Source organism: Rhineura floridana, chromosome 2, assembly GCF_030035675.1.
Source record: "Rhineura floridana isolate rRhiFlo1 chromosome 2, rRhiFlo1.hap2, whole genome shotgun sequence".
Lineage (NCBI taxonomy): Eukaryota > Metazoa > Chordata > Lepidosauria > Squamata > Rhineuridae > Rhineura > Rhineura floridana.
The window spans coordinates 205,176,597-205,203,262 of NC_084481.1; the positions used below are offsets into that span (position 1 = coordinate 205,176,597).

The 26,666-nt window shown below is 41.2% G+C and overlaps 1 protein-coding gene and 1 long non-coding RNA gene across 9 annotated transcripts in view; one reads left to right on the top strand and one right to left on the bottom strand.

Annotated features, from left to right (window-relative positions):
* Positions 1 to 26,666, bottom strand: part of TTC7B (tetratricopeptide repeat domain 7B) — a 178,621-nt gene that overhangs the window by 127,509 nt on the left and 24,446 nt on the right. For 4 of the 8 annotated variants that reach the window (XM_061611949.1, XM_061611947.1, XM_061611953.1 and 1 more), the window contains exons 2-5: positions 25,488 to 25,645; positions 23,564 to 23,732; positions 19,532 to 19,662; positions 16,291 to 16,412 (exon numbers count right to left, since the gene is read on the bottom strand). In XM_061611949.1, the coding sequence (XP_061467933.1) occupies positions 16,291 to 16,412; positions 19,532 to 19,662; positions 23,564 to 23,732; positions 25,488 to 25,645 (580 nt within the window). Of the gene's footprint in view, positions 1 to 16,290; positions 16,413 to 19,531; positions 19,663 to 23,563; positions 23,733 to 25,487; positions 25,646 to 26,666 lie in introns of those variants that run through there. The other 4 variants (XM_061611948.1, XM_061611954.1, XM_061611952.1 and 1 more) reach the window with 2 other exon arrangements.
* On the top strand, positions 2,428 to 18,476 carry LOC133377600 (uncharacterized). The gene is made up of 3 exons (XR_009760758.1): positions 2,428 to 2,529; positions 2,668 to 2,763; positions 18,407 to 18,476. It is a non-coding gene; the product is annotated as an uncharacterized LOC133377600 (long non-coding RNA).

Sequence of the window (26,666 nt, forward strand, 5' to 3'; positions counted from 1 at the left end):
GGTAGGGTTCGGGTTGCAACATCTGCCCAATAAGCATGAGTGCCCATGGGGGGGGGAGATAAGTCATAATCCTCAGATTCCAAGCTTTCAGAAAAAAATGTCAGTTGCTTGAATTTGTAGAACCTGAGATAAGAGGCAAATGGGGAGATATGGGGAGATTCATTGTATTTTTATGCTATTTTATGTTCACCGCCCAGAGAGCTATTGCTAGTCGGGCGGTATATAAATTTAATAAATAAATATAAATAAATAAAAATACTCTCCTCATTTGTTTTGTGAGAAGTTTGACTGCTCCCACCTTTCAGTTATGTAGGTTTATATATTTGAAGTGTATACTTTGCCCTCTTCCCAAAAGAAAATTCCTCCTGATGCCCATGCCACTGTGCGAGGCTGGTACCTAATGGCAGTTGCAGAAACCCAGGAACAGGATTAAACAACCTGCTATGGAGTAACAAGAAGGAGGAGAAACAAAAGACAATCCACCCCAAGCACCACAAAAGTTACCTGGTGATGTGAAGAAGACACGAGTCGGCTGCAAAAGCTGGGTTTCGTTTAGAGCAGAGAGAAAGAAAGAGGTTGAGACCAAGGAGAGTGGAGTCAGGCTGCTAGGAGGTTGGTTCCTTCTAAGTAGCCTCCTTAGCTGATTTGGATGAAAAGGAAGGAGGAGCGGCTTTGCAAGGTCCCCTTCCTCCTCTTTGCTGCTATGCACTGCCAGCCGGGAGAGGTGCTTGCTCATTCCTCCTCCTCCCTCAAAGCCTGATGGATGTTTGGCAACGGCAGCAACCACACACCATCATCCAATGGAGCTAGAGGGAGGACTAGGAGAAAGATGAAGAAGAGAGCGAGTTGGGCAAGGAGGTGCCTCTAAATGCAAGCGGAAGAGGGGAAATCCAAAGGAGTTTGAGCAAATACAGCAAAAAAGGGGGTGAGAGGTCCAAGGAGGTTGGCCCCTTCCGAGTTCAGCTAATTTGGTTAAAAAGGTAGCAGCAACAGCTGTATGAGATCCACCACCTGCTTGTTCCCCACTGTGCGCTGGTTGCTGAAACAGGTGCCTGCTTGCTCAGTTGCTCCTCCTCTTCCTCCCAATCCTCCCCCCCAATCCTGATGCAACAATGTTGAGCAACTGCTGCCACAACCAAAGACACCCATCTGCTCCTTACTGTCTCTCCCACCACACGTGGTTCCTAAAAAAAGTCATAGCAAAAAACTAAAATCTACAGCCATTCACAGCACCCAGATGCTAGCTCGTTGGCAGCCCATCAAGGCTGTAAAGGTACATACTATTGTGCAAATGTGGAATATTGTTATGGGTTTGGGGGTTGAGATAGATGATTTCTATGGAAGTCCCCTTGCAGCCTCTGATTTGGAACCCTGCACTTGGGCTCTGCAGTGGAGAAACCTGCACTGCTGGTCAGATGAGCCTCTTTTGTTAATATAATAGAGTGGCCAGGTGGGATAATGGGTCTGCCAAGTGCCCAGCAAATGGGCCAGGGAGATCCTATTGTTATTTAAACTCTTCAGGAGAGCCCCCCCTCCTGGGGCCAAGAGAGAGGCTTGTATTTTTAGTTGGGTGACAGGAAAGGCTAGGAACTGGAGACACACAGAGAGGCTGGCTCCCTGCACCATGGCTTTAGGATGTAATGTAATGTTTTATTTCTAGGCCACCTTTCGGCCAAATAGGCACCCAAGGCGGCTTACGCAGGTGGAAATGCTTGCCCCTTGATGGTCCCAACACAGTCTCATCCCTGCAGCAGCACCTCTCAGCCTGCAGCTCCTCCTGATAAGGCCCAGGCAGAGGGGTGGGGCAAGGCAGGTGGAAATGCTTGCCCCTTGATGGTCCCAGCACAGTGTCATCCCTGCAGCTCATCCCTATAAACCTGCTGGAAAAGCAAGGTCTATTGGACTGCTGATGCTTTGAACCCCTCCATCTTAAGCTCAGTTGGAATGTGTGTAAATAAGTAAACCATATTTCATAAAGACACCACAGACTCCGCTGACCTTCTTTCCAAGGAAACCAACTCCCTGGGAAAGTGCAGGGACCCCTGGAGATCTGTCACCGCTCAGAAATTGAGGTGGTGCACAACAATATCTTCATTTACAGCAAAATACTAGGCATGTGTTCTCAGAAGTAAGACCCACTGGATTTAATGAGAATTTACTCCCACGTAAGTGTGTACAGGACTGCAGCCTTAATCATTAACATAAAAAGAAGCATACCTGCCAAATACTACAAGGTTAATATTTCAGAGGAACAGAGGTCAAACGCTGAACAAGTCTTTCCTAGCTTTCACTAGAAGTTTGACAGGCTGATGCAAAGGATTTAATCAGCATTAGATTAAGCTTGTCATCCATTGTTTTCTGACTTATTAAACATTTATTTACAACATTACATTCTGCATTTCCTCAAGGAGCTCAAGGTGGTGTACATGGCTCCTTCCCCATTTTACCTTCACAACAACTCTATGAGATTAGCTTAGGCTGAGAAGTAGCGACTGGCTCATGGTTTACCCAGTGAACTTCATGACTGAGGTGGGAGTTGAAGCTAAGGCTCTCTAGTCCTAGTTCAATAATCTACCCACCACACCAGCAGATATATGTACCCAGCTTAATGTATGTATCTAGTTATTTTTAAAATTTATTTATCTATATTTTTATCCCACTTTTCAGAGAACTGAAACAGCTCACATCAATGAGACACAGGTCCTGCTGTCATGAGGCCTACAGACTAAAAGAAGACAAGACAAGACTCGGTGCAGCACTATGGTAGATCTGAGGGCCGGGGAGGTGGGGTTGCTGTGGTCTATAGGAGTTCTTTCTCTCTCACCAAGCACCCTGTCCAGGTGGTGACTGGTTTGGAGTGTCTTCATCTTGTGCTGGGCCAAGGAGACAGACTGGGAATACTGTTGGTGTACCGACCACCTTGCTGCTCAACGGCTTCCCTAGCTGAGCTGACGGAGATAGTCTCAGAGGTATTGTTGAGGTCCCCCAGACTTGTGGTATTGGGGGATATCAACATTCATGCCGAGGCTGTCTTGTCTGGGGTGGCTCAGGACTTCATGGTCGCCATGACAACCATGGGGCTGTCTCAAATTGTTTTTGGCCCGACGCATGTATCAGGACATACTCTTGATTTGATCTTCGCCACCGGTCATGGAGATGGTGATCTGAGGGTGGGGTATTTTTCATCTACTCCGTTGTCATGGACAGATCACCGCTTGCTGAGCTTTAGACTCACGACAGCACTTTCCCTCTGCAGAGGTGGGGGACCTATTAAGTTGGTCCGCTCCCGGAGGCTTATGGATCCTGTTGTTTTCCAGAACGCTCTGGGAGTTTTTCCGGCTGATAGCACTGGCGCTCCTGTCGAGGCCATGGTCGATCTGTGGAATACGGAGATGACCCGGGCCATTGACATGATCGCTCCCGCGCACCCCCTTCGGTGCAGAGCTCATACAGCACCGTGGTATACCCCGGAGTTGAGAGTGATGAAGCAAGAGAGGAGGAGGCTAGAGTGCAGGTGGAGGCGAACTCCTGACGGATGTAATCATTCTTTGGTAAGTGCTTCCACTAAGTTGTATGTAAAAGCGGTTAGGGCGGCAAAAAAGTCTTATTTTGCTGCCACCATCAGATCATCACTTTGCCGCCCAGTGGAGCTTTTTAGGGTGGTACGAGGGCTTTTACATTCTGGCCCTCATGATACCAAGGAAACATCGGAAGCCCGCTGCAACGAATTTGCGGAGCACTTCCAGGACAAGATTGCATGCATCCGTCGGGACTTAGACTCTGATGTTATGACAGTTGATTCCATTGAAGTGTCCAGAACACGGTCTTGTCCTTCATTGTTGGATGAATTTCAGTTGGTGCAGCTCGAGGAAGTGGACAAGGTGCTTGGAATGGTGCGGGCGACCACGTCTGCTCTGGACCCTTGCCCATCTTGGCTGGTGAAGGCCGGCAGGGCTGTGACCACCGGTTGGGCCAAAGAGGTGATAAACGCCTCCTTGAGAGAGGGAGTAGTCCCTGGCAGTCTCAAGGAAGCAGTAGTAAGACCGCTTTTAAAGAAACCTTCTTTGGACCCAGATGTTTTGAACAACTATAGACCGGTGGCTAATGTCCCTTTTTTGGGCAAGGTCTTGGAGCGGGTGGTCGCCGGCCAGCTCCAGGCGCTTTTGGATGAAACCGATTATCTGGATCCGTTTCAATCCGGTTTTAGGTCTGGTTTTGGCACTGAAACAGCCTTGGTCGCCCTGTATGATGACCTTTGTCGGGAGAGGGACAGGGGGTGTGTGACTCTGTTGATTCTCCTTGATCTCTCAGCTGCTTTTGATACCATTGACCATGGTATCCTTCTGGGGAGGCTCGCGGAGTTGGGAGTTGGGGGCACTGCTTGGCAGTGGCTCTGCTCCTACTTGGCGGATCGTCGCCAGAAGGTAGTGCTTGGGGAACATTGCTCGACACCCTGGACTCTCCATTGTGGAGTCCCTCAGGGGTCGGTTCTGTCCCCCATGCTTTTCAACATCTACATGCAGCCTCTGGGTGCCGTCATCAGGAGTTTTGGAGTGCGTTGTCATCAGTACGCTGATGACACGAAGCTCTACTTCTCCTTTTCACCTTCTTCAGGTGAGGCTGTTGATGTGCTGAACCGTTGCTTGACCGCGATAATGGACTGGATGAGAGCTAATAAACTGAAACTCAATCCAGACAAGACCGAGACACTGTTGGTGAGCCCTTTACCTGCCCAGATGGTGGATGTTCATCCTGTTCTAGATGGGGTTACACTCCCCTTGAAGGAACAGGTTCGTAGTTTGGGGGTCCTTTTTGACCCTTCCTTGTCGCTTGAGGCTCAAGTGGCCTCTGTGGCACGGAATGCGTTTTACCATCTTCGCCTAGTAGCCCAACTACGCCCCTATCTGGACAGTGACGATCTCGCCTCAGTTGTTCACGCTCTGGTAACTTCTAGATTGGACTACTGTAATGCGCTCTATGTAGGGCTGCCCTTGAAGACTGTTCGGAAACTCCAGCTAGTGCAAAATGCGGCAGCCAGGTTGTTGACGAGGACCTATCGGTCTGCGCGTATAACACCTGTCCTGGCCCGCTTGCACTGGCTACCCATCTGTTTCCGAGCTAGATTCAAGGTGCTGGTTTTGACCTATAAAGCCTTATACGGTGTGGGACCGCAATACCTTGTGGAACGCCTCTCCCGCTATGAACCTACCCGTTCACTTCGTTCAGTATCTAAGGCCCTCCTCCGGGTACCAACTCATCAGGAAGCCCGGAGGAATGTTGTTAGATCTGGGGCCTTTTCTGTGGTGGCCCCCGAACTCTGGAACAGCTTACCTGAGGAGATACGCCTGGCGCCTACGGTACTTTCTTTTAGGCGCCAGGTTAAGACCTAGCTACACTCCCAGGCATTTTAATGTTTTTATGTTTAATTTTGTTAGTTAACTTGCTGCTATGTGTTATTGATTTTATTATATTATTGTATTTTAATCCAGTTTTGTACACCGCCCAGAGAGCTACTAGCTATGGGCGGTCTAGAAATGAAACGAAATAAATAAATAAATAAATAAAGACCACAACAGAAGGAGAGTAGAAAGAAAAGGCAGAGGAGAGAAGTCAGTTCTTCAAGGCCAGAATAAATTATGAGATCATTCATTACAATACTTCATTAAAGGGTTACAGCAGCTAACTCTCCCATATATCAACATGAGTAAAGATGTGATTTCATTATTATTCAATAATTTGCCTGAATAGCATGAAAAAGAAAAAAATCAGGAGAAAAAGAAAATGTTGAAAAAAAATATTTATAGAGAAATAAAAATTGTGCAATTCCCTATGTTCAATCTAATGTTTGTGCATATTGTAAAGATAACACAAAGAAATATCTTGATTCTGCAAACCAGACAGATATATCAATGGTGCGCTTGTGTAATTCAGGGAAGGAAATGCAGAGTTCTGTGTCAGTTAATGGTCCAACACCCTGACTCAATTTGGCTGAGACAATTACACTCTAGCATAATAAATAATGATTAACAACATGACAGGGCACCTGTGACCCAGGCTATGCAATGATGCGAGATTAAAATGCATTACAAGTTAGTTAATCAGCACTTTGCCAGGATGAAAAAATTACAATGCAGAGCAGTGCACTTTGGCATAGTGTCAGGGTTTACTTAATTTTCTTCTGCAGTATCTCTGCATTGCTTTATTAAACTCCTAAATGCAGAGTACCATAATATTTTAAGATAATCAGACCAAAATGTTTCCATACTTAAAATAAAAAAATAAAAATAGAGCTATGAGATTAACCTGCCAAGCATCTCATCTGCACTACTTCTTACAGTTTCCCTTTCTGTTTTAACTTTCTACCAGCACCTTCCAGCAAGGGGGGGGGGCAAGAACACCAAGGAGTGGAAAGTAACTGGAGAACCAAAGCAGCAATACAGAGATGGTGGCCACCAAATTCAGTATTGTAAAACATTTATTATGCCAGCCCAGATAATTGTTTTTCCTCTTAAGATAGCATTATATGGAGAATATTGATAATTGAATATTGACATTCAATATTAAACAACTGGCTGGTGCCATTTCAAAAGCATTCCACCGACCTAACAGGCTATTAATTCATGTTCGTTCTTTGTCTGCTATCTGCTGCTTTTACTGATCCTTTTTTTCTCCTCCCCAAAAGTACTGATATTAATATTGATATTTTAAAGGAAATATTGATACAGTAATTCCTTTCAAAATATCAGTCTTTTGAAAAGAAATATTTAGAATTGAAAGGAAATACTGATAAAATTATCATTCTTAATATCAATACTCAAAAATAGCAGTGGAAAATCACTACATAAAAATCCGATCTGCAATGATAGAGAATAAGTGAATTAATGGAAAATTCTATACCAAATCTGAATTGGGCAGGATTCTAGCACATCCCTCCCTCCCTCCCCCACTCTCTGATCACATTCACACTATACATTTAATTCTACTATTATTCCACTTTAAACAGCCATGGCTTCCCAAAAAGAATTCTGGGAAGTGTAGTTTGTGAAATGCCCCAGGTCATGTGGAAGGAGTGGCTTTTTCTCAAACCAAAAGTGGTCCATCTTCTTGGAAGAGCAACACTGGCATAAATTGTAGTTACATTGTCACTTCTTCCCCAAAAACCTGGCGTTTCTGATATTACCAGAGTGGCGCTGGAAGGAGACATGCTGCAGTACCATTCATGCTGCTGAGATAAAGGGCCCCTACTGGAAAGGACCCTCCTTGTACCCCCTCTGCAGCTACAGGCTGCATGGTACCATATAACACTTGATCACTTGTCTCTCAAGCTGCTTTGGGATGGGGGGCGAGGGTTAAACTTTAGCCTTAAACTACTGCTTTTGGATTGTGCCAGTTTGGGACCTACCTAGACTCTGCATCATTATGGGAACACAATGGGAACAAAAGGCTTTTGCAGATGAAGAACTAATGGAACAACTTTAATATGTGGGAACTTAATATGTAAGGTGTACTATCACTTTTTGAAAAGGTTTTAATATGATACAGCGTACCACAAAGGGATTGTACTATGGGAGTACATCTGTAGCAGCTATAGAAATTGAACTGATTGTTAAAAAGACAAACATTCTAAAAATGAGCAAACATTTTCTAATTTAGAAGGGACTTTTGGAATCAAACACTTGGCTTCAGGACATCCATGTACTCTACAATGCATCCCTATCCAGCTCTGCCATCCCACACAGTAGGTATTTTTAGATATCTTGGTCTAAGGATTTAAAGAATAGACTGCATTTTAAAAGTAACTTGGCAACAGAAATGGAGGATAGCTAGAACTGTATTCTAAAGAAGAGGCACACCACACTGGCCTGGTTTGCACTTCATATTAAAGCATAATTTTCAGCTCTGTGAACAAACAGCATGCACGTCACTGCTCAAAAGTTCCTGTGATGCTTATCTCCCACTCCTCCTGCTGTCACACCAGGAAAGAAGCACGCTTGTCTTACTGTCCAAACCCAGGTTCATGTCTTGTTTCTCCTAAACAAACCATGATCAGTAAGCCAAAAACAAACCTTGGCTACAGTTCTCAGTTTATTTGGGGGAAGTGCATCACAAGCCTGGGTTCAAATGGCACAACATGCCAGACTCTGGCTTGTTTCATCCATGACATAGCAGCAGGAGCAGGGAGGAGTGTCATTTTGAGCTACATGCACCAGCACACTGCTTATTCACATTAAACCAAAGGTTGTTTTAAACTACGGCTTCACGTGGCACGCAAACAGGGCCACTGTCACATGGTCTTTTTCATACCCTTGGATACCCAATACTATTTCTCTTCCTTACCAGACAATTCAATTTCATTAATGTGAGCCTGCAAAAAGCACAGTCACAAATACAGTGATGTAACTGCCAGGACAAAGGTCATATTAAGAGGCTTACAGTACAGGAATTTTCAGGAAATCTGGCACAACAGATAAACTCCCTCCTAAATATTTTTCCTTTTAAAAGGAAGCTGTGAATCAGTTGGCATGTTTTCATGCTTACCACTGCCAGACCCTACAACCTGTAATGAAAAGTGGTTCACTCTGCTTATATAGTACCCTAGAAACTAGAATCATATGGTGGGAGTTGACACTTTTTTTTTAAAGGACTTCTAACCATGTACCACAATGCAAATGTGTATTCTTTTGTGGTAAAACACAAGTCAAAGCCATCTAATAAATGAATATACTGCTTCTACTTTTCCCCTGGGAACAACGTTCTGAGGACCACATGTCAGTGGTGGACGGGGCCACAGGCAGAAATGGGCAGAGCAATGGATGTGACTTTTACCTTTCTAAAATAGGCTAAATTTGAGCCACACAAACGTCAGACACACACACACACACACACACATACACACACTGTCTCTCCATCCTTCATCAGGCAAGCTAGAGGCTTTCTCACAGCTCAGACACATTCAAGCCAATAACATGATGTTGCAGGGGGTGCAGAGCACCAGAGAGGGCAGTGTTATGGGGGAAGGGTCACAGCCTGGGAAGAGTCTTGAGACTGGACAGAGCGACTCTGAGGGCCTGAGGTACCCCATGGCTGTGCTAGAACATTCACCTAGGAGTGCACGAAGTCACGATGCTTGCTTTTGTAACCTTTCCCCCTATTTTCTCTCCTTTTTCCAACATTTAAATGCCTATACACTCTTATCCTCTTTTTAAAAATCTAATTTTATTTCTTTATGTCTGAAGGAGTTTAAGTCTGAAGTTTATGTCTGAAGGAGTATAATTCTAGCGCTACTAGTCATCCACCACGTGGCCTCACATGCATCACAGAGATTGAAACCTTCCTTAGTATACCAAGTTCCTTGAGAAGTAATTTTGTTTCCCAAGTATCACTGGAGCTTAGGTGTTTTGAAAAGAGGGATGGTGGCAGCTGTTTGACGTCTTTGTACCATACAGTGAGGCCCTGAGAAGACCTCAGCACCTCAAACAACTCAGGCACCTTCACAGTGGGAACTTCTTAAACTGAAAAAGAAGCTGCAAAGGCACACAGCAGGGAGGCAAGTGGGCAATAAGAGCACAGGGGTGAGAACCATGCTTAGTCAGTATTAACTATAAAAGAGTCAGAAAGCTCTCATCAAGATTACAAAGATTTCTTACATTGTAATTTACCAAAAACCACACAAAAAACCTCTTACTTGAAGCTAATTAGCTGGGAAAGGGGGATTTGGCTGGTTTATGCAGCACTGTCACCTTCTTAAGCACATTAAGAAGAGCCCAGCTAGATCAGGCCAACGGCTCATCTAGTCCAGCATCCTGTTCTCACAACCAGATGCCCCAATGGGAAACCTGCAAGCAGAAGCTGAACACAAGGGCACTCTCCCTTCCTGTGGTTTCGAGCAATTGGTAATTATAGGCTATGTGGTGGGATATTAACATTTACAATAAAAATAAATAAATTGGTGCTTGGAGTATTTTACAATAAAACACATAGGCACTCAAGTGCCATTATAAAAGAACACAGTAAAACTACAGTAAAAATAAAACAACTTAAGAAGAGAAACATGGGTATAGGAAGAAAAGATGGGTTTTAAGTGGAATTAATAAACCCCCTAAAAACACTAGGAAACCAGAAATGCTTTCAGGCACTTTTCAAAAGGTTAGAATGAAGGAGCAAGTTCAACACTGAAAGAAAAAGGACTAATAGTTTGTGAACTGGGAAGCAGCACCAGTACATTTACTTCTTTTCCTTTTCTCCTCCCATTTGCTGAGCTACATTCTTCCACCCCAGCATTAACCATTGCTTCATACTGGCTCAGTTCACATGTGTTGCTAAGCCAAACCATGGCTTAGTTTGAATGTGTTGATGTGCATATTCCAGGAGAAGAGACAGAACTTGCAGCACTCCTCCCCCGGTCCTGTTGCTAATGCAGTACCAGAGGCTAAGCCATAGTTTGGCTTAGCGTGTCATCCAAACACACTCATAGTTCGACTCCGCCAGACACCCATGGTTGTTACATACAAACCAAGTGTACCAACATAAACCCTGATTAATGCATGCTAGGATCCCCAAAAATCAGAGCTTGAAACAAGTTCAAATGATGGTCCCAAGGGATCACAGTTTGAGATAATCAAGGTTTTCATTGATGAGCATATAATACAAAATGACAGGTAATGCTAGGAATCAGAGAAAGGAAAGTGTAACACTTCTAAAAGGAAAGTAGAACATCCCCTATGCTGGTTCCTGATTTGCATATCATGCCTGGAAATCTTTACAGGGAGGAACAGCATTCTGCTCAGCTATAGCCTCCTATCTATCCTTAGAGTCAGAGCTGACACAGTAAGTAAAATTTTAGCATCCTCCATACAGAATGTATTGAAACCATTCTGAACGAAATAAAATAAAGGCTCTCTGTTTTAAATTGCCCCTCTGATTTGGCTTGTAACATATCTGGACTCTTCACAGCCTTTAGAGAGAACCCCGAATTACATCCATATTGTCAACCAATAAAATATTTCTACAATCTAATTGAACTCTGCACAATAGTGGTTTAACAAATTTACAGGTTCAACCTATTAATCACACCAAAATTCAGAAGTGAATGGGCAGAAGTGAATGGGCATGAGTGAATGGGCGGAAAAATGGCAAATGCAATTCAATATAAACAAGTGTAAAATTATGCATATTGGCGCAAAAAATCTGAATTTCACATATACGCTCATGGGGTCTGAACTGGCGGTGACCGACCAGGAGAGAGACCTCGGGGTTGTAGTGGACAGCACAATGAAAATGTCGACCCAGTGTGCAGCAGCTGTGAAAAAGGCAAATTCCATGCTAGCGATAATTAGGAAAGGTATTGAAAATAAAACAGCCAATATCATAATGCCGTTGTATAAATCTATGGTGCGGCCGCATTTGGAATACTGTGTACAGTTCTGGTCGCCTCATCTCAAAAAGGATATTATAGAGTTGGAAAAGGTTCAGAAGAGGGCAACCAGAATGATCCAGGGGATGGAGCGACTCCCTTACGAGGAAAGGTTGCAGCATTTGGGGCTTTTTAGTTTAGAGAAAAGGCGGGTCAGAGGAGACATGATAGAAGTGTATAAAATTATGCATGGCATTGAGAAAGTGGATAGAGAAAAGTTCTTCTCCCTCTCTCATAATACTAGAACTCGTGGACACTCAAAGAAGCTGAATGTTGGAAGATTCAGGACAGACAAAAGGAAGTACTTCTTTACTCAGCGCATAGTTAAACTATGGAATTTGCTCCCACAAGATGCAGTAATGGCCACCAGCTTGGATGGCTTTAAAAGAAGATTAGACAAATTCATGGAGGACAGGGCTATCAATGGCTACTAGCCATGATGGCTGTGCTCTGCCACCCTACTCAGAGGCAGCATGCTTCTGAAAACCAGTTGCCGGAAGCCTCAGGAGGGGAGAGTGTTCTTGCACTCAGGCCCTGCTTGAGGGCTTCCCCCAGGCACCTGGTTGGCCACTGTGAGAACAGGATGCTGGACTAGATGGGCCACTGGCCTGATCCAGCAGGCTCTTCTTATGTTCTTAAGTCATTCAAACCTGAACACACACTTTGGGGGGGGGGAGAGAGAGAGAGAGAGAGGTACAAAATTAATGATGCAAAGAATTTTGTTGTTAGTTTGCATTTATTGCAGCAATGTTTCATTCTGCATTCAGTAAATGCAATGTGGAACTTCATGGTGAAGCATCTAGATGTTATAGCACAGAAATGTCTTATTGGTATTCCATTCCAAAGAGCTTCAGACAACATTCAGAATGTATGACATGGTACAAGCAGCTTTAGGAGACGCAAAACAATTTTCCTGACAGCTCATCATACCTGAATGTCTAAGGAGATGTTATATCCCCTTCCATTCAGACATATTTTCTGCTCGCAGGGGTTCCAATAAAAACATTACCCATATGAGCAACGATTGATTTACTACCCTTGTTAATAAACCAGCCTAAAAGTAACAGGGAGTCAGTCCAGAGATATAAAGGATGATGAAATCATAGCAATGGGAGAGAAGATGATGTTTGCACACAGAGATATCCCAAGCTAATTAAAGGAGAAAGGCAAGACAAGAGGTAAATGCCAGCGAAGAGTAGCTTGCAATGGATAAAATAATATGGCTCACATTCTTGCCTGAGCCAATTAATAAATGCTAGGCTACACCTGAATGTTAAAATTGATAATAAATTGTTACTTAGATAAACACGACTGCAAAGAGTAGTTTGGATGGTTATTTTACTAGAGGCACAATCTTTTCTGGCTTCATGCGCTTCACCTGTACAAGAAAGTCTCCCTACAGTGCTCAGCAGTTGGCCCAACTTAACAGAAATTATTCTGCTTCAATAAACAACACTGTACAACACACAACATTGTGATGGGCCTATTCTTTTTACAGAAGCACACATTTTTATGTATTTTCTATTTAATGCTTCTTTCTCTTCCTTTTTCACATTCACACCCATAGACACACACAGCAATAGTGATCAACACGGTGAGAGTAAAATTACACATGAGTTAACAGAATGCTAGAAAAGAACATGCATTTGAATAGGCCAGTGCCTTTGCCCAGAGAACTCTGGAAGCAACTCTGTGAAGAATTTGACAGAATTTTCAGTCCTAAAAAATCCCCTCCATTTAATGCTCTAAAAAAATCTCTTTACATCCATCAAATTTTCAATGGTGTAACACTGGAGAAAACACTAAAGGCTACTTCACACATTATGTAGTGGCAAATTCCTATTTCCATTGCATGTACAAGTGATTCAAGCCATGTCCAGTTCTGGTTCTTGTACCCCTTTCATTCATACGCACAGTTGAAAAACATACATCTTAAAATTTTAATATGAGAGCCAACAATGTGTATAAAGAAACACTTAGCAGAAACGATGAAAACATCCTAGATTTTCTGTGCTTTGGTCCATTTTACATAAAAAATTTAAATGTACTGTCTTCAAGTTGATTCCAACTTATGGCGACCCTATGAATAGGGTTTTTATGGTAAGTGGTATTCAGAGGTGGTTTACCATTGCCTTACACAGAGACAAATATTAGTTTGTCACCAAATGTATTAACAGGACACTGTGGCCAATCACTGCTCTCTGACACAGTTACATAATACATTTTAAGCATATACTAGTTAAAACAGATTAGTTATACAGCTAAAACAATTGAAATGTGTGAAATGGCTCCATGATATTCAGCCTAAAATGAAAATAAAATATGTTCTTACACAAAACAGAAAAAGTAGTCATCCTAATTCAGATTTTCAAGTCATCATTAGACTGGCTATCTATGAAAAAATAAAGCAAAGAGTATCTCAAAAGGTAAGACAGTGAGGGGGGAGAAAAGGAAGACTCCTATAAAAGGATATATCAAAAGAAATGGGGCTAAATCAGAATAGACAGATCAAGTATCATAGATCAAGGTTGTTTAAGATCATCATTTGCAAAGGAAGGATTTATTTGAAGACCTTCAAAATATTCCTTTGTGTTTGCACAATGGCAATGAAAACTGAACTTTAGAAAATAGATACACCTAGAAGACCCACTGCATAACTGCAGTCCGAAACCTAAATTCACGAATAGTGTATAACTGTGAATTAGAATTAAGAATTGTCTGTTATATGGTTGGAATGCCAGTCAATTGACCAGTCAAATATTTTCAACTGACCACAGTCAACTGATGAACCAAATATTTTCAACTGACCATTTATTATTTGACCATGGTCAAATATTGTGATATATTCCAAGAACACTACTGAGTAGAGTTTTCTTTCTTTTTTCATTGTGGCATGAAGGTGTCCTTTATAAGGGCAGCAGTCAGAGGCAAACTTAACAGCATAGCAAAGCTTTTCCTGTAACTGCAGGCATCTCATAAGTAGCTATCAATAGCAAAAGTCAGTTCCTAGTGGGAAGAGTGTCAAGACTAGGATTACGGAGAATAAGGTTCAAATCCCCACTCAGCCATGACGCTTTTTAGGTGATGTTGGACCAGTCACATACAGTCAGTCTAACCTACCTCACAGGCTACTGTGAGGATAAAATGGGGAGGGGGGATGACTATGTACATCACCCTCAGGTCTTGGTAGGGAGAATAAAAATTTCATAAAATAGATAATTCATTACAATTTTTAATTAATGTAATTGTTTCTCAATAACAGCTGTCTAATTTGCGTGGTTATTTTGCAATGAGTTTCAGACCTGCTTATAATCTTATTTGTCATAATACTGATACATTAAAAATACATGACAATTATTTGACATGTCAAATGTTTTCTGAGTGGTCAAATGCCCAATCCTAGCCCTGTATATTGTTAGCATGTTTACAAGCCACTTCTGAATTTATCATTTTCTCATGGGATTTTACCAAATTACTTCCAGAATGAAAACTGGAAGGTTGAAAGTGCCATATTCATGGCTATTTCATGAGGTAGGCACAAGTATGAAACTTTCACTCCCATGAACGAATACAATAGTGTAAGAAATGGCCTTTATTCTTCAGAACATAAGCCCGCTAGCAATTGATGATACTTAGGAAGAAATGAACTATTGGAGGGAATAATTTCCAGGGCAGTAGCTGTGTTAATCTGTTTCTATTGTAGCAAATATAACAAAGACTCTTGCGGCACCTGAGAGACTAACAAATTTACTTCATGGACCAGAATCCACTATTACAAGTTTCTTGAACTGGAAGAACACAAGTTCATTGTGATCAACCCACCAACCATAAACCCAGACAACATAAGCTCTTTGTCTACTTAAATATGTAATTCCTATATTTTTACTATGCAAAGTTTAAGGAGCATGCATTCTGTAGGTCATTCTTTTTCAATATTTCTCACTGAAATTAGAGAATACAGTATAACAACACCCCCGCCCGGCAACCTTATTACTAGTGGTCCTCAAAAAATGAAATCTTAATATTCCATTTTTCATCCAATTAAAATAATGGTAGAAAAACTACAGTACAGCTCAGAGGTCATGCATTATTCCATAGTTTCTCAAAACGGAACCTATAAAACTCAAATGAGCAATTACATGCTATGTTTCAAAACTTGGAGTGCTTTTTACCAGCTAAGATGTTTATATCAAAATAAGTTTACCAGCACAGAAGCAAGACAATCCACTCTTCTTATACATGCTTACTTGAATCTGAAAGGTTATAATAGCCACATATTTCAGAGGGTTGGGGAAGTAGCAAGCTAATCTAAAACCTTGTGCACCAAGTTTTGAAGCCTTTAAAAATGAATAGAGGCTTGAATTCCTTTCCTCATTTTCTGCAGTGTTTGGATTTCTTACATATCTATCTTTAGTGGACTATTCTTAGGAAAGGTTATTGCAAAATTATGACTGACCTCTCATGCACAGTCTACAAGGATCTACTAAGTAGTTACAAATGGAAATATGCATATACATACTGTTGGTCTTCATGCACGTTTATCCTGCAGCATAATGTTAAAATAAGTGGTAACTGAAGAGATTAGGAAAGATATTTTAAGATCAACAATTCTTCTTTGCTTTTCTAGTATTCTTTATTACTAAAGCTTCACCAAAATATTGAGAAAACTTTAATAAATATTTGTAACAGATTATATTTCCACAAAATGCATCAAATAATTTGAATTGTGTGCAAAATAGATCAAGTGCAAGGGGAAATTTACTGTCACAAAAGAGTCAATATTTTCAATTCTTTTGCAATATTGACGCATTGGTGCGATTCACTTTCTGGCAAATTTTTACATGTATGATCAAGGAGAATATTAAACCAAGTCTTACCCATTTTTGAAGTACAAGACATGTGCTCTTTGAAGTCCTGTTTCTAAAAAATATCCAAGGTCTTGTTCATGTGCTGCAGGCCCTGGCTTAGGGCTTCTGTTCTGTATATTGGTAATTATTACCTGGGTGATCACACAAGGAAATTAATCAAATTACCCAAGTATTTTTCCCCACACTGGTTTCTTTCCCCAAGTCAACACACACATTTTTAATCTTCATCCGAACATCAGAACATTCTAGACTAGCCTGTCCCACTCACCTTTCATTATGCTGCCCTCACCAGCCTAAAATGTTTTCCCTTAGACATTTTTTAAACAGCTAAACCTTTGACTGTGCGCTATTATCAAACTGAATCAGCCTGACAAGCCCCGTTCCATGTAATACTGAACCACTGTTTAGCGTTATGTGGATGAGTGTCTACAAATTCAAGCAAAGTGTCAGGCTCACGCACTCCCTGACTCCTCTCCTGTATGACTGGGAGGAGGTTTTCTGCCAAGATTAGCCTCATTTTCAAAAATCTTGGCTTAGCATTACATATGAACTGGGAATCTTGGTTTACAACAAAACACTGGTTAGCTGCTAAACAAGCCAATTCCTTAACTTTGAAGCTGGCTTGTTTAGCAATTAACCATTGTTTTGTTGTAAACCATGGTCCCAAATTTGTAATGCTAAACTGAGATTCTTTTAAAGTGAAACTAAACTCAGCAGAAGTACTCCTCCTCCTGACCACACAGGAGTGGAGGAGAAATGCATGAGCCCTGTATTTTGCTCAGCCTCGTGGAGTCTCATCACATAGTGCTAAAACCATGGTTTAGCATTATGAGCAAGTGTGGCCACTTTCTAGATTCGCCTTTGCCAACCTCATACCCTCCAGAGGTTGTGGACTACAATTCCCCATCACCCCCAGCCAGCACAGCTGATGGAAATTGTAGTCCAAAACATCTGGAGGGCACCAGGCTGGCAAAGGCTGATCTAAGCACTCAAAAATACTTCCCTGTCCATCTTGTTCTCACTTGCCTTTAATTGCATTTTGTGTTACTAAGATTCCATTTCATGGCCTAATTTGCTTCTTTCATCCAAGTTTCACTTCTTGATCCCACTGTTTTATCTTGTTTTTGTTTTATTATTTGTACAGTTGTTGCAGTTTTACAGTATTTTAGTGTTTTATGTCTAACTTTGAGACTAGCAAACAAGCATTAAACAGTTACTGTGACCAGTGAGAAAAGAATGAATTAAAAACTTTCAGAGGATTTTAACATTTCAAAACGAGGTAAAATATAGTACATTCCTATGAAGCCCATTTTACAGGATGAGAAATTGAAATACCAAAGACATAAATAAAATCCAAGAGTTTGCATCTTGTTCAGGACCATAAATTCTGTGTTATAGTTTAAGATCACAAAACCATAAGCTGCTCAGACATGCCAAGCTTTCACTAAGAACAAAGCTTGAGCACATTTACCACTACACTACTGGTACATTTTGGTGAAAGACTGTTTTTACCATGTGAACCCTGCAGAATTTTCCTGTGAATTACACAAGACACACTGTCATAACCTTGAGATAATGACAAAAAGTCACAGCATTCTGAACAGAAAGTGCTGAACGGCACATGATGTTGGATTATTTTCAACTGGAGCGTCTAAAGAAATGAGCCATCAATATGAGCTACTCGGTTCCAGCAAATAATATTCTGTTCTGGCATGTAGCCAGATTTGTTAAAATAATGCATACAGGGGCCAAAGAATGAGTTTAATCTTCAGTAAATGTCTCCAAATAGTGAATCGTGTCCAACTGGTGAATCAACTCAAGTGGTGCCACACTGTAGGTGGCACACAAGTGTTTGCAGAGATTTCAAGAGGAAATTAAACTAAATGTGTATGCAGCACCTTTTTTTCTCTCTCTACCACCTTCATGTTTCCCCCCTCCTGCCAGGAAATTAGGTCAAGAGCCACGGATTGCCCACCCCCTGATCTAGGTACTATGGAAGGGAAGAGGGAGGACTTTTGGGGGGTGGCAGTCTTGTGTTGGATGTAATATCTAGTTTGACCCCAACGTAACTTATCTGTTGAAAGCAAGTACAGCAAAGTCATGGTCACTCCTTTCTTTCAAGCAGATAACCAGTGCTGACTGGTGGAAGGAAAGAAATGTGTGTGAGGACTCTAAGCACAGCAATCGGCAAATGGGTGAGTTATATAAAAATGATATTAATATTTGGCATGTTGTGCCAATTCCTAAGCGCAAAAAGTTTCATGTACATTTTTGCTGTAATCCTTACAAGACAGAGACAGTGACTTTCCTAAGGCTGTAATTCTATACATGCTTATTTGGGAGTAAGTGTAATGTAGTGGTTACTGCAGTGGTCAGAGTGTTGGACTAGGGTCTGTGAGATTCAAATCCTCACTCAGCCTTGAAATTCACTGGGTGACCTTTCGCCAGACACTCATTTTCAGCCTTATCATCATCATCATCATCATGTTATTAAATGCATATCCTGTCCTTCCTCCTAGAAAGAGCCCAGGACAGCAAATAAAAACACTAAAATGAATATTTAAAACATCTTAAAAACAAAAGTTCTTTTAAAACATTTTTTAAAATCAAAAACCATTTCCAACACAGACACTAGTTGCTTCAAAAGCAGCAAGAATGTTTTTTTCTGGCTGCATTTTGAACCGACTCTGCCCTCGGCTGGACATACCTCCCTTCCCTACTGCTGACTTCAGATCTTTCAGGACTATCCACAGCAAAGACTTGGGCCAATCACTGTCTCTGCCTGAGCCTACAGCAAAGCGTTTCCATTGGCCATACCTGAAGGGGCAACGGGTTGATCTACCAATCAGATGAGAAATCTGTTTGAAGCTGAATATAAAATAAAAATGTATTCGAGCTGATCCAACCAGGTTTTAGTGTACAAAGGGGTGGAGTTTGACTAGAGTTGAGTGCTTCCATTTTCAGAAAATAGAGGTGGAGACACACTCGAACTGGCACAAAGTGTGTCTCAACCCACAGATGCAAAATGGAATAAGGTCTCTGCTTAAAAGGCTTATTGAAAGAGGAAGGTCTTCAATAGGTGCTAAAAAGACAACAGAGATCTATCTCACAGGGCTGTTGTAAGCATTATAAGAGGAGGGGAACAACCATACATCTGAATAGACATGCACAGGTGTCTACTTGGTCATTACATCCTACTATGGAATAAATAAGATCTGATACTTCACTTGAACTAGATACCCCTTCTTACCCTTTCAATCTCCTGGAGGTACAGAAGGGCTATATCTCCAGCCTTCTCATAGCATATAATGATATCCTGTTCACGATCTGAATGGAGGTTACTTGTTGAAGAGGAAATTGGCAACTTTTCTAAACAAAGACCTAAAAACAAAGACATTTCCATTAAATAAAATAATCTGGTGCTAAGCCATTCTCTTTTTATTGGTCAAGCAGAGAAAACACTAAAACAATTAATCACACAATGGTGTTCTTGAAAACTTCTGTACCTAACAGAGAAGCCACAGGTATACCTGTGTTGAGAAAACATAAAGAGAGATCCATGAATATAGCAAAACTTTTTTTCCTTTTGTCAAACTATGGCAGGCATGCTGTTTGAAAACAATTCTCTTACGCACATGTAAAATGATTTACTGAATCACAGCCAAAATATATAACTACAAATATAATAGTATCTACAGTAGGGCCCTGCTTTACGGTGTTCCGCTTTACGGCGCTTCGTTCATGTGGCGGTTTTCAATTAGGGAAAGGCCCCGCTCTTACAGCACTTGTTCCGCTAATACGGCGGGTTTTTTCCGTCATGTGCCATTTTGACGTCATTTTCGCACGATGCAGCCCATTATAGTCTATGGGGCCCCGCTTTACGGCGATTTCCGCTTTACGGCAGGGGCCTGGTCCCTAACCCGTTGTATTAGCGGGGCCCGACTGTACTATGTATTTTGGAAATTTGTTTGCTCGCTATGCATTTGGACACCACTTAAGATACTGTAACCAAATTTTGTGTGAATTCCTGAAATCAGGAAGCAGGTTTTCACCTATGTTTGGATACTACTGGTTGCCATTTTGAATCTAAATGGCAGGCTGCACCTTTCAAAGCTGTACTGATTTTTTGGTTTCTTAGAATTCCTGAGCAATGCTGGCTATGAGGCTGCTGTTGGGTACATATTTGATGGTCGAGGTACACTACTGAATTCAGTGTTGAGGAAGAAATGCTGTGCACAGTTAAAGACACATGTATAATCAGGTGCCATAGTTTGATTATTTATTTTCTAAAAGAAGGCTTCAGTATTTAATATGCTAACATTTCTGATAAAAAAATTTTTAATCTACGATAGCAGCACTAAGAGGTAAGAAACCAGAAATGACAGGAAACTAAGTAAAATTATTTTCACTATATTCAGATCAGAAAGCAAAGTGCAATAAAAGGCTAATGGAGTCTTAAGGCCAGAAGACAGATTGAACAAAGGTTACTCTATGCGTACAACAGGGATGGGCAAGAAATTAGATTCAGTTCACATTTAAAGCCGTATTTATCAAATCTGCACTTTCTGAAACATGACAATTGAAACACAGCCATCCTTTGAAATTCTCACTTTTCTGAACTTTGTGATGCAGTTCTCCAACTAAGTAACGTTTGCAAAAACGCACATATTAGGGGGAAATGTGCATAGATATGAATAAATGAGAGAAAATATAAAAAATGGATTATATTAGGAGAAATTGCTTGCAAAAATGTGTGTGTTAGTCAAAACTGCATACAAGAATGTTTTTAGTAGGATAAATTCTCACTAAAATGCTGGAGAATTTTCATGAGGGTTTGTCTTTTTAAAAAATGCAAATTGCTGCAGAAATGTGGCAAGCTGAATTTAAGACTGGGGCAAAAAGAGAAATTGAGAGACCTGAAATTGACAGATTCTTCCATCCCCAGTGTACAATCACCATGGCATTGTTCCAATCTAGATACAGCACCACAGCAGTGGTCTTGGTTAACAGGCAGCAGCAGCAGGACTAGGGTGCAGTGGGGAGACAGGAGCAGGGTACAGGAAGCTGCTGCTAACTAAGCATTTGCAAGGCTGTAACAGGTGGTTAGTTCTTAATATGTGAAGTAGGTCTCAAGAGAGAGCATGGGCAGTTCCTAGGAGCAACACAAGCTTAACTGCCAAATGTAGCAGAAAGCAGAGGAGAACTGCCCATGTCACATCTGACCAGTGCCAAGCAGCCTCTATGCATCAATTCACACCAGTGTTGCTCAACTGAGCTAGGAAGATACCAATAAAACAATGCCCTATTTGACAATACTTTGGTTCCCTGCAATCCCATATTAAGGCACAAACATTCCTGGATATCTCACTTTTATCAGCATCCAAGTGCCAAGAGCTTATTTTTTTTGTTACATGTTCAAGGGGAAGTAGATTGCCATCCCCTACCCAATTTTGCAACATAATGTTTGGAAAAGAAAGCAATCTACTTATTTTACCGGTGCCAAAGGATCTTTTTACAGGGTGTTTTTTCCTTTAATCTTTTTCCAGAACAGAGTCGTTCAAAAAAATAAATTTTAATGTCCATCCATCTACTCAAACTCATCTTTCTATGATGTAGGAAGCCTATCAAGAATCCTGCCACTCCTACCATGCTAGGCAGCCAACTTTCTACTGTTAAACAACTAACACTTGAACTGCATTGTGTGGGGAAAACTGCTGGAAGGTTATTCATCTATCCTCATTTTAAAAATTATTTAGAATTAGTTGTCAATGCTGCCACTGAGTTTGCTCTTTCTGAAGAAAAACAAGCCACACAGATAGTGCATATTTACTCTTCTACACAAAATAAACAATTCCAAATGCCAGCAAAAGCACGGAGGCATAAAGAATTCTACACCCCAATGCACAGAATCTGCTACGTTCTCAAAACAATGACCCTGCTTTCAGTGATCCATGCACAGTGTGGAATACATCTAACACTGAGGCAACACTGCCACCTGTAGAAACTACACCAGTATAGCAGTTCCACATAAATGGGGAAAATACTGTAACCTATATCCTTGCCCTTGTTCTAGATGCTGTTCATAATAAAAAAGTACATCACTATGAAAACAGAAGGAAGACTTTCTGATATTTTTGTAAAGAGGAACATCAAGACAGATTCCACAAATGTGTTATTTGAGATTAATATCCCTGACAGAACGGCTGGGGAAGCCTTCAAAATATACACTTCTCAGCTCTGTTTCAATGCTTCTGCTGGGAATCTGGGGTATAATCCAAAATTACAAGATAAAGATTTGATTAGAAAATCTACTCCTGCAAGCAATCCACCCATATCAAATTCTGGAACTATATAAGATATAAATAACAGCCGCAAACATACAACCAAAAGCCAGCCCTTACCACACACAGTTCAATAACTTACAAAGATGCAAATGTCATTATAGCTGCTTATTTCCATAGACTGCTTGCAGAAGATGCCTCCACCTGATTTTCTGGGATCCCACCTCCCCCATTTCATAGGGTTCCTCACTCAAGGAGGTCTCTTTTCAGGGGAAGGAGGACAGGAAAGTCTCCTTCCCCCATTTTCTCTGGAAAAGAGAAAAGGTTTCTCCAACCTATATTAATCAATGTTTTTAACCGCAACAACACAAGATGAGAGTTTGAGAACTTTGCTGACATATTTTGAAAGAACAGTTATCTAATTCATTTAGATTTCAGCTTGTAGTTGAAGGCAGCATAACTCACCATGCCATATGTTCATCACCACTGGAGAATAACACCAACATGAGCAAATAACTTTTTATATAAGCAGTCTGCTTGCAAGAACAGTGTAAAGTCAGAGCCACAAATTCAAACGAGATTGCAGCTCCCCTTCTGTGCGCTGGAAAAAACACAAGTTGCAATGTACTAGTTTGGAAAAGAGAAGGGATGATCTGGTGTGAATCTGTGGTTCCAACATTACACTGTTCATGCTAGTTGTGCAAAAACTACTCATGCAGATGGCCAAGTCAGACGTTGCTTGATTGTCGGAACCAAATGTGGTGTATTTTGAATGAATAGATGAAGACTGAAAATGCTACATACCTTGACTTAACTGCATATATATAAATCCAATTTGCTAGACTTCTTATCTCCACTTATTGCAAAGCATCATGCTTCTTGCTGCACAGCCATAATGTTAACAAAATCTTGCATCATCAAGTTTCAACTTGGTCAAAAGTGCAATGTATTTTATTTGAAGGGGGCAGAAGAGAAATCACACAAAATAAAAGCCATCTTACCTTTGGTAGAATATGCTTCAGCTATCATCCTCAGCCGATATGGTGGCACAGCAACAAGCTGCAAGTCATCGAGGCCCACTTTAGCATATATGTTAAGAGCTTCATTGTAATCACCTTCTACATAGTTTGATTTGGCCATAACTAAGTTGGCTTCTTGTAAGAACTCTGGCTAGAAGAAAATGGAAATTGCAGATATTTACTCCAAGAACATAAAGTATTATTTGCATTCTTACATTTTCTAAACACCCAAGCTAACATTTAAAATTTCTTTGTTATATTAAGTGTAGAATTTGTATATAGTTTTCTAATCTAAAGATAAGGAATTGTTGCAACTGGAATCAAGGGAAATAACTACACTTGTGAAATATACTTTTAACCCAATCATAGAAACATCCTGGAGAACACTTAACCTGTGTAAAAAACGCCATAATAGAAATAAAATTTTCAAGCAAGAGAAAGGAATGCAAATAATAAGGGTTTTTTTCCTCCAAAGGAACAATTGCTTCTATTAGCTTTATTATTTTTATCATCACCTAAATAGCAGTTTGGGGCCTGTTCCAGTGAGTACACTCAGTGCATGTAGATAGGTCTTCATGTGCAGATTGCCTTTGGAATCAAGTCCTGGACATGCAAAGGGTAAAAACAAAACAAAACCCACACAGAGACAGAATCCAAGCAGCAGTTATGGCAACCTGTGCTGGACACACACTGATTAGGTGGCCAAGACAGTCTGCTATGCAGCATCAAACATTTAGTTGGAAGGGGAGGAGTGGGAGAAAATGAATACAGCTACTGTAGAAACTGACTATGCTCCTGCCACATGCAACTGTCTGTAGACTGTGTTGTTAATCTACAAAGTGTTTTAAAATTGTTATTATCCTACTGCACAGCAACTCTTTTGGACAGGATACAAGATATTGATTTTTATTTTGAATGGTCCCTCTTTTTCCAACAGAGGCTTACATCAGAGCAGAAAAGGGAGGGAGCTTATTTTTTATTGTTTCCTCTCCACATTGTATCACTCCCACAGCTGTTTTCCCAACACTCTGGAGCAGATTTGGGAGACTGGCAGCTGCAGGAGAGGCAGGGAATTGCCTCCTTCCATGTTCCACTGATGGAAGCCACCATTGGAGGATAACGGCTACAACTCACCATTTTCCCTCTGTGAAAATAAGGTCCAGGGAAGCAGATTGATCAAAATACAAAGAAGTTCATGATACAGTAGGGCCCTGCTTTACGGCGCTTTGCTTTACGGTGCTTCCCTAATGCGGCGGTCTCAATTAGACGCAATTAGACTAAAGCCCCACTCATATGGCGCTTGTTCCGCTTTCACGGTGGTTTTCGGGCATCACACGCCATTCTATTCAATTAGTTCTGCTTTTCAGCGGTTTTTGCTTTTCGGCGGGGGTCTGGAACGTAACCCGTCATATGAGTGGGGCCCTACTGTATTGGAATCTAGTGCCCAATTCTTATTCAACTGCTACCTGCATAGGTGTGACTGGATAGCATGAATGCCAAATTAAGACCGAGGAATCTGTATTTCCAGGGGTATTAGCATCCACAATACTGTTGCATTAATGAAGAGTTTCCTGGGAAGAATTATTGACTATTAAACAGTTCTGAGAACTGTACCTCTACGAGAACAACAGGGATTTCCTAACAACTCTCAGCACCCTTAGTAAACCAAATTTCCCAAGATACTTTGGAGGAAGCAGTATAATACTACTTTAAATATCCTTATTGTATTTTAATGTTGTTGTACAATATTCTGGGCTGACTGGGAGGAAGAGCAATTTTACCACCAAACAGGGAGGGAAAAATATTTCAAAATCAAAATTCCAAAAGCTTGATGATGCCATTTATATTTACTCAAAATTTAAGTACACCATTAATTTCCAACTACTACTTTAGAAATGGCAAATACCTTTAGATTTCCTCGGTCTAATGCTGCAGTAAGATGCTTCCTGACTTCAATTAACTTTGGCCGGGGACCACAGGGACTAGCACCCTGCTTAAGGGGGTTCTCCTTCAGAAAAAGTTCTAGCTTGGATTCTCCAAGGAGGAGCTCAGCCATGTCATCTACTGAGAGAGAGAAAATCATTAAATAGATCAATGGTTTGCACATGTTACAACACCAGACATTAACAAAAGAGGACATAGCCTACAGTCATGTGAGTGAAATACTCATTGGGAGAAATGCATTAAGGACTTGTCAACATTAAACCCTCACCAAAAACCCCAACCATGTAACACATGTAAATGATTTTCAAGAGAGAGAAAAAGTTTCTCTTATGGCAAAAAACATTTCTTTTAACTGCAGTTTACTCTTAGTCCAAACAAATGTTGCACATGAAGCACATGCAATAGTCACCCATGAGCCCTTTGAAGAATAGGACCAAACAATATTAGAGGGAGGACACAGCAAGGGGGAAACCTCCTCTTCCTGCGCCCTTCCCTTAGAAGTGGCTTTTCCTATTCTAAAAACATGAAAGTATATTTACAAGGTTTCTTGAGTCCAAATAATGTGTCGAGTACACACATACAGTGCTATCCTGACATCCTTTTTAGAACAGGAAAAATAGTTACTGATTCTCCTCTATTCGGCACTGGTTAGGCCTCATCTTAAGTACTGGGTCCAGTTCTGGACACCACACTTTAAGATGGGTGCAGACGAACTGGAGCAGGTTCAGAGGAGGACAACAAAGATGATCAGGGGACTGGAAACAAAGCCCTATGAGGAGAGACTGAATGAACTGGGCATGTTTAGCCTTGAGAAGAGAAGACTGAGGGGAGGTATGATAGCATTCTTCAAGTACTTGAAAGGTTGCCACACAGAGGAGGGTCAGGATCTCTTCTCGATCATCCCAGAATGGAATAATGGGCTCAAGTTGCAGGAAGCCAGATTTCAATTGAACATCAAGAAAAACTTTCTAACCGTTAGAGCGGTATGATAATGGAACAAATTGCCTAGGGAGGTGGTGGGCTCTCCAGCACTAGAGGCATTCAAGAGGCAGCTGGACAGCCTCCTGCTAGGTTTGCTTTAACTTGGATTCCTGCACTGAGCAAGGAGTTGGACTTGATGGCCTTATAAGCCCCTTCCAAC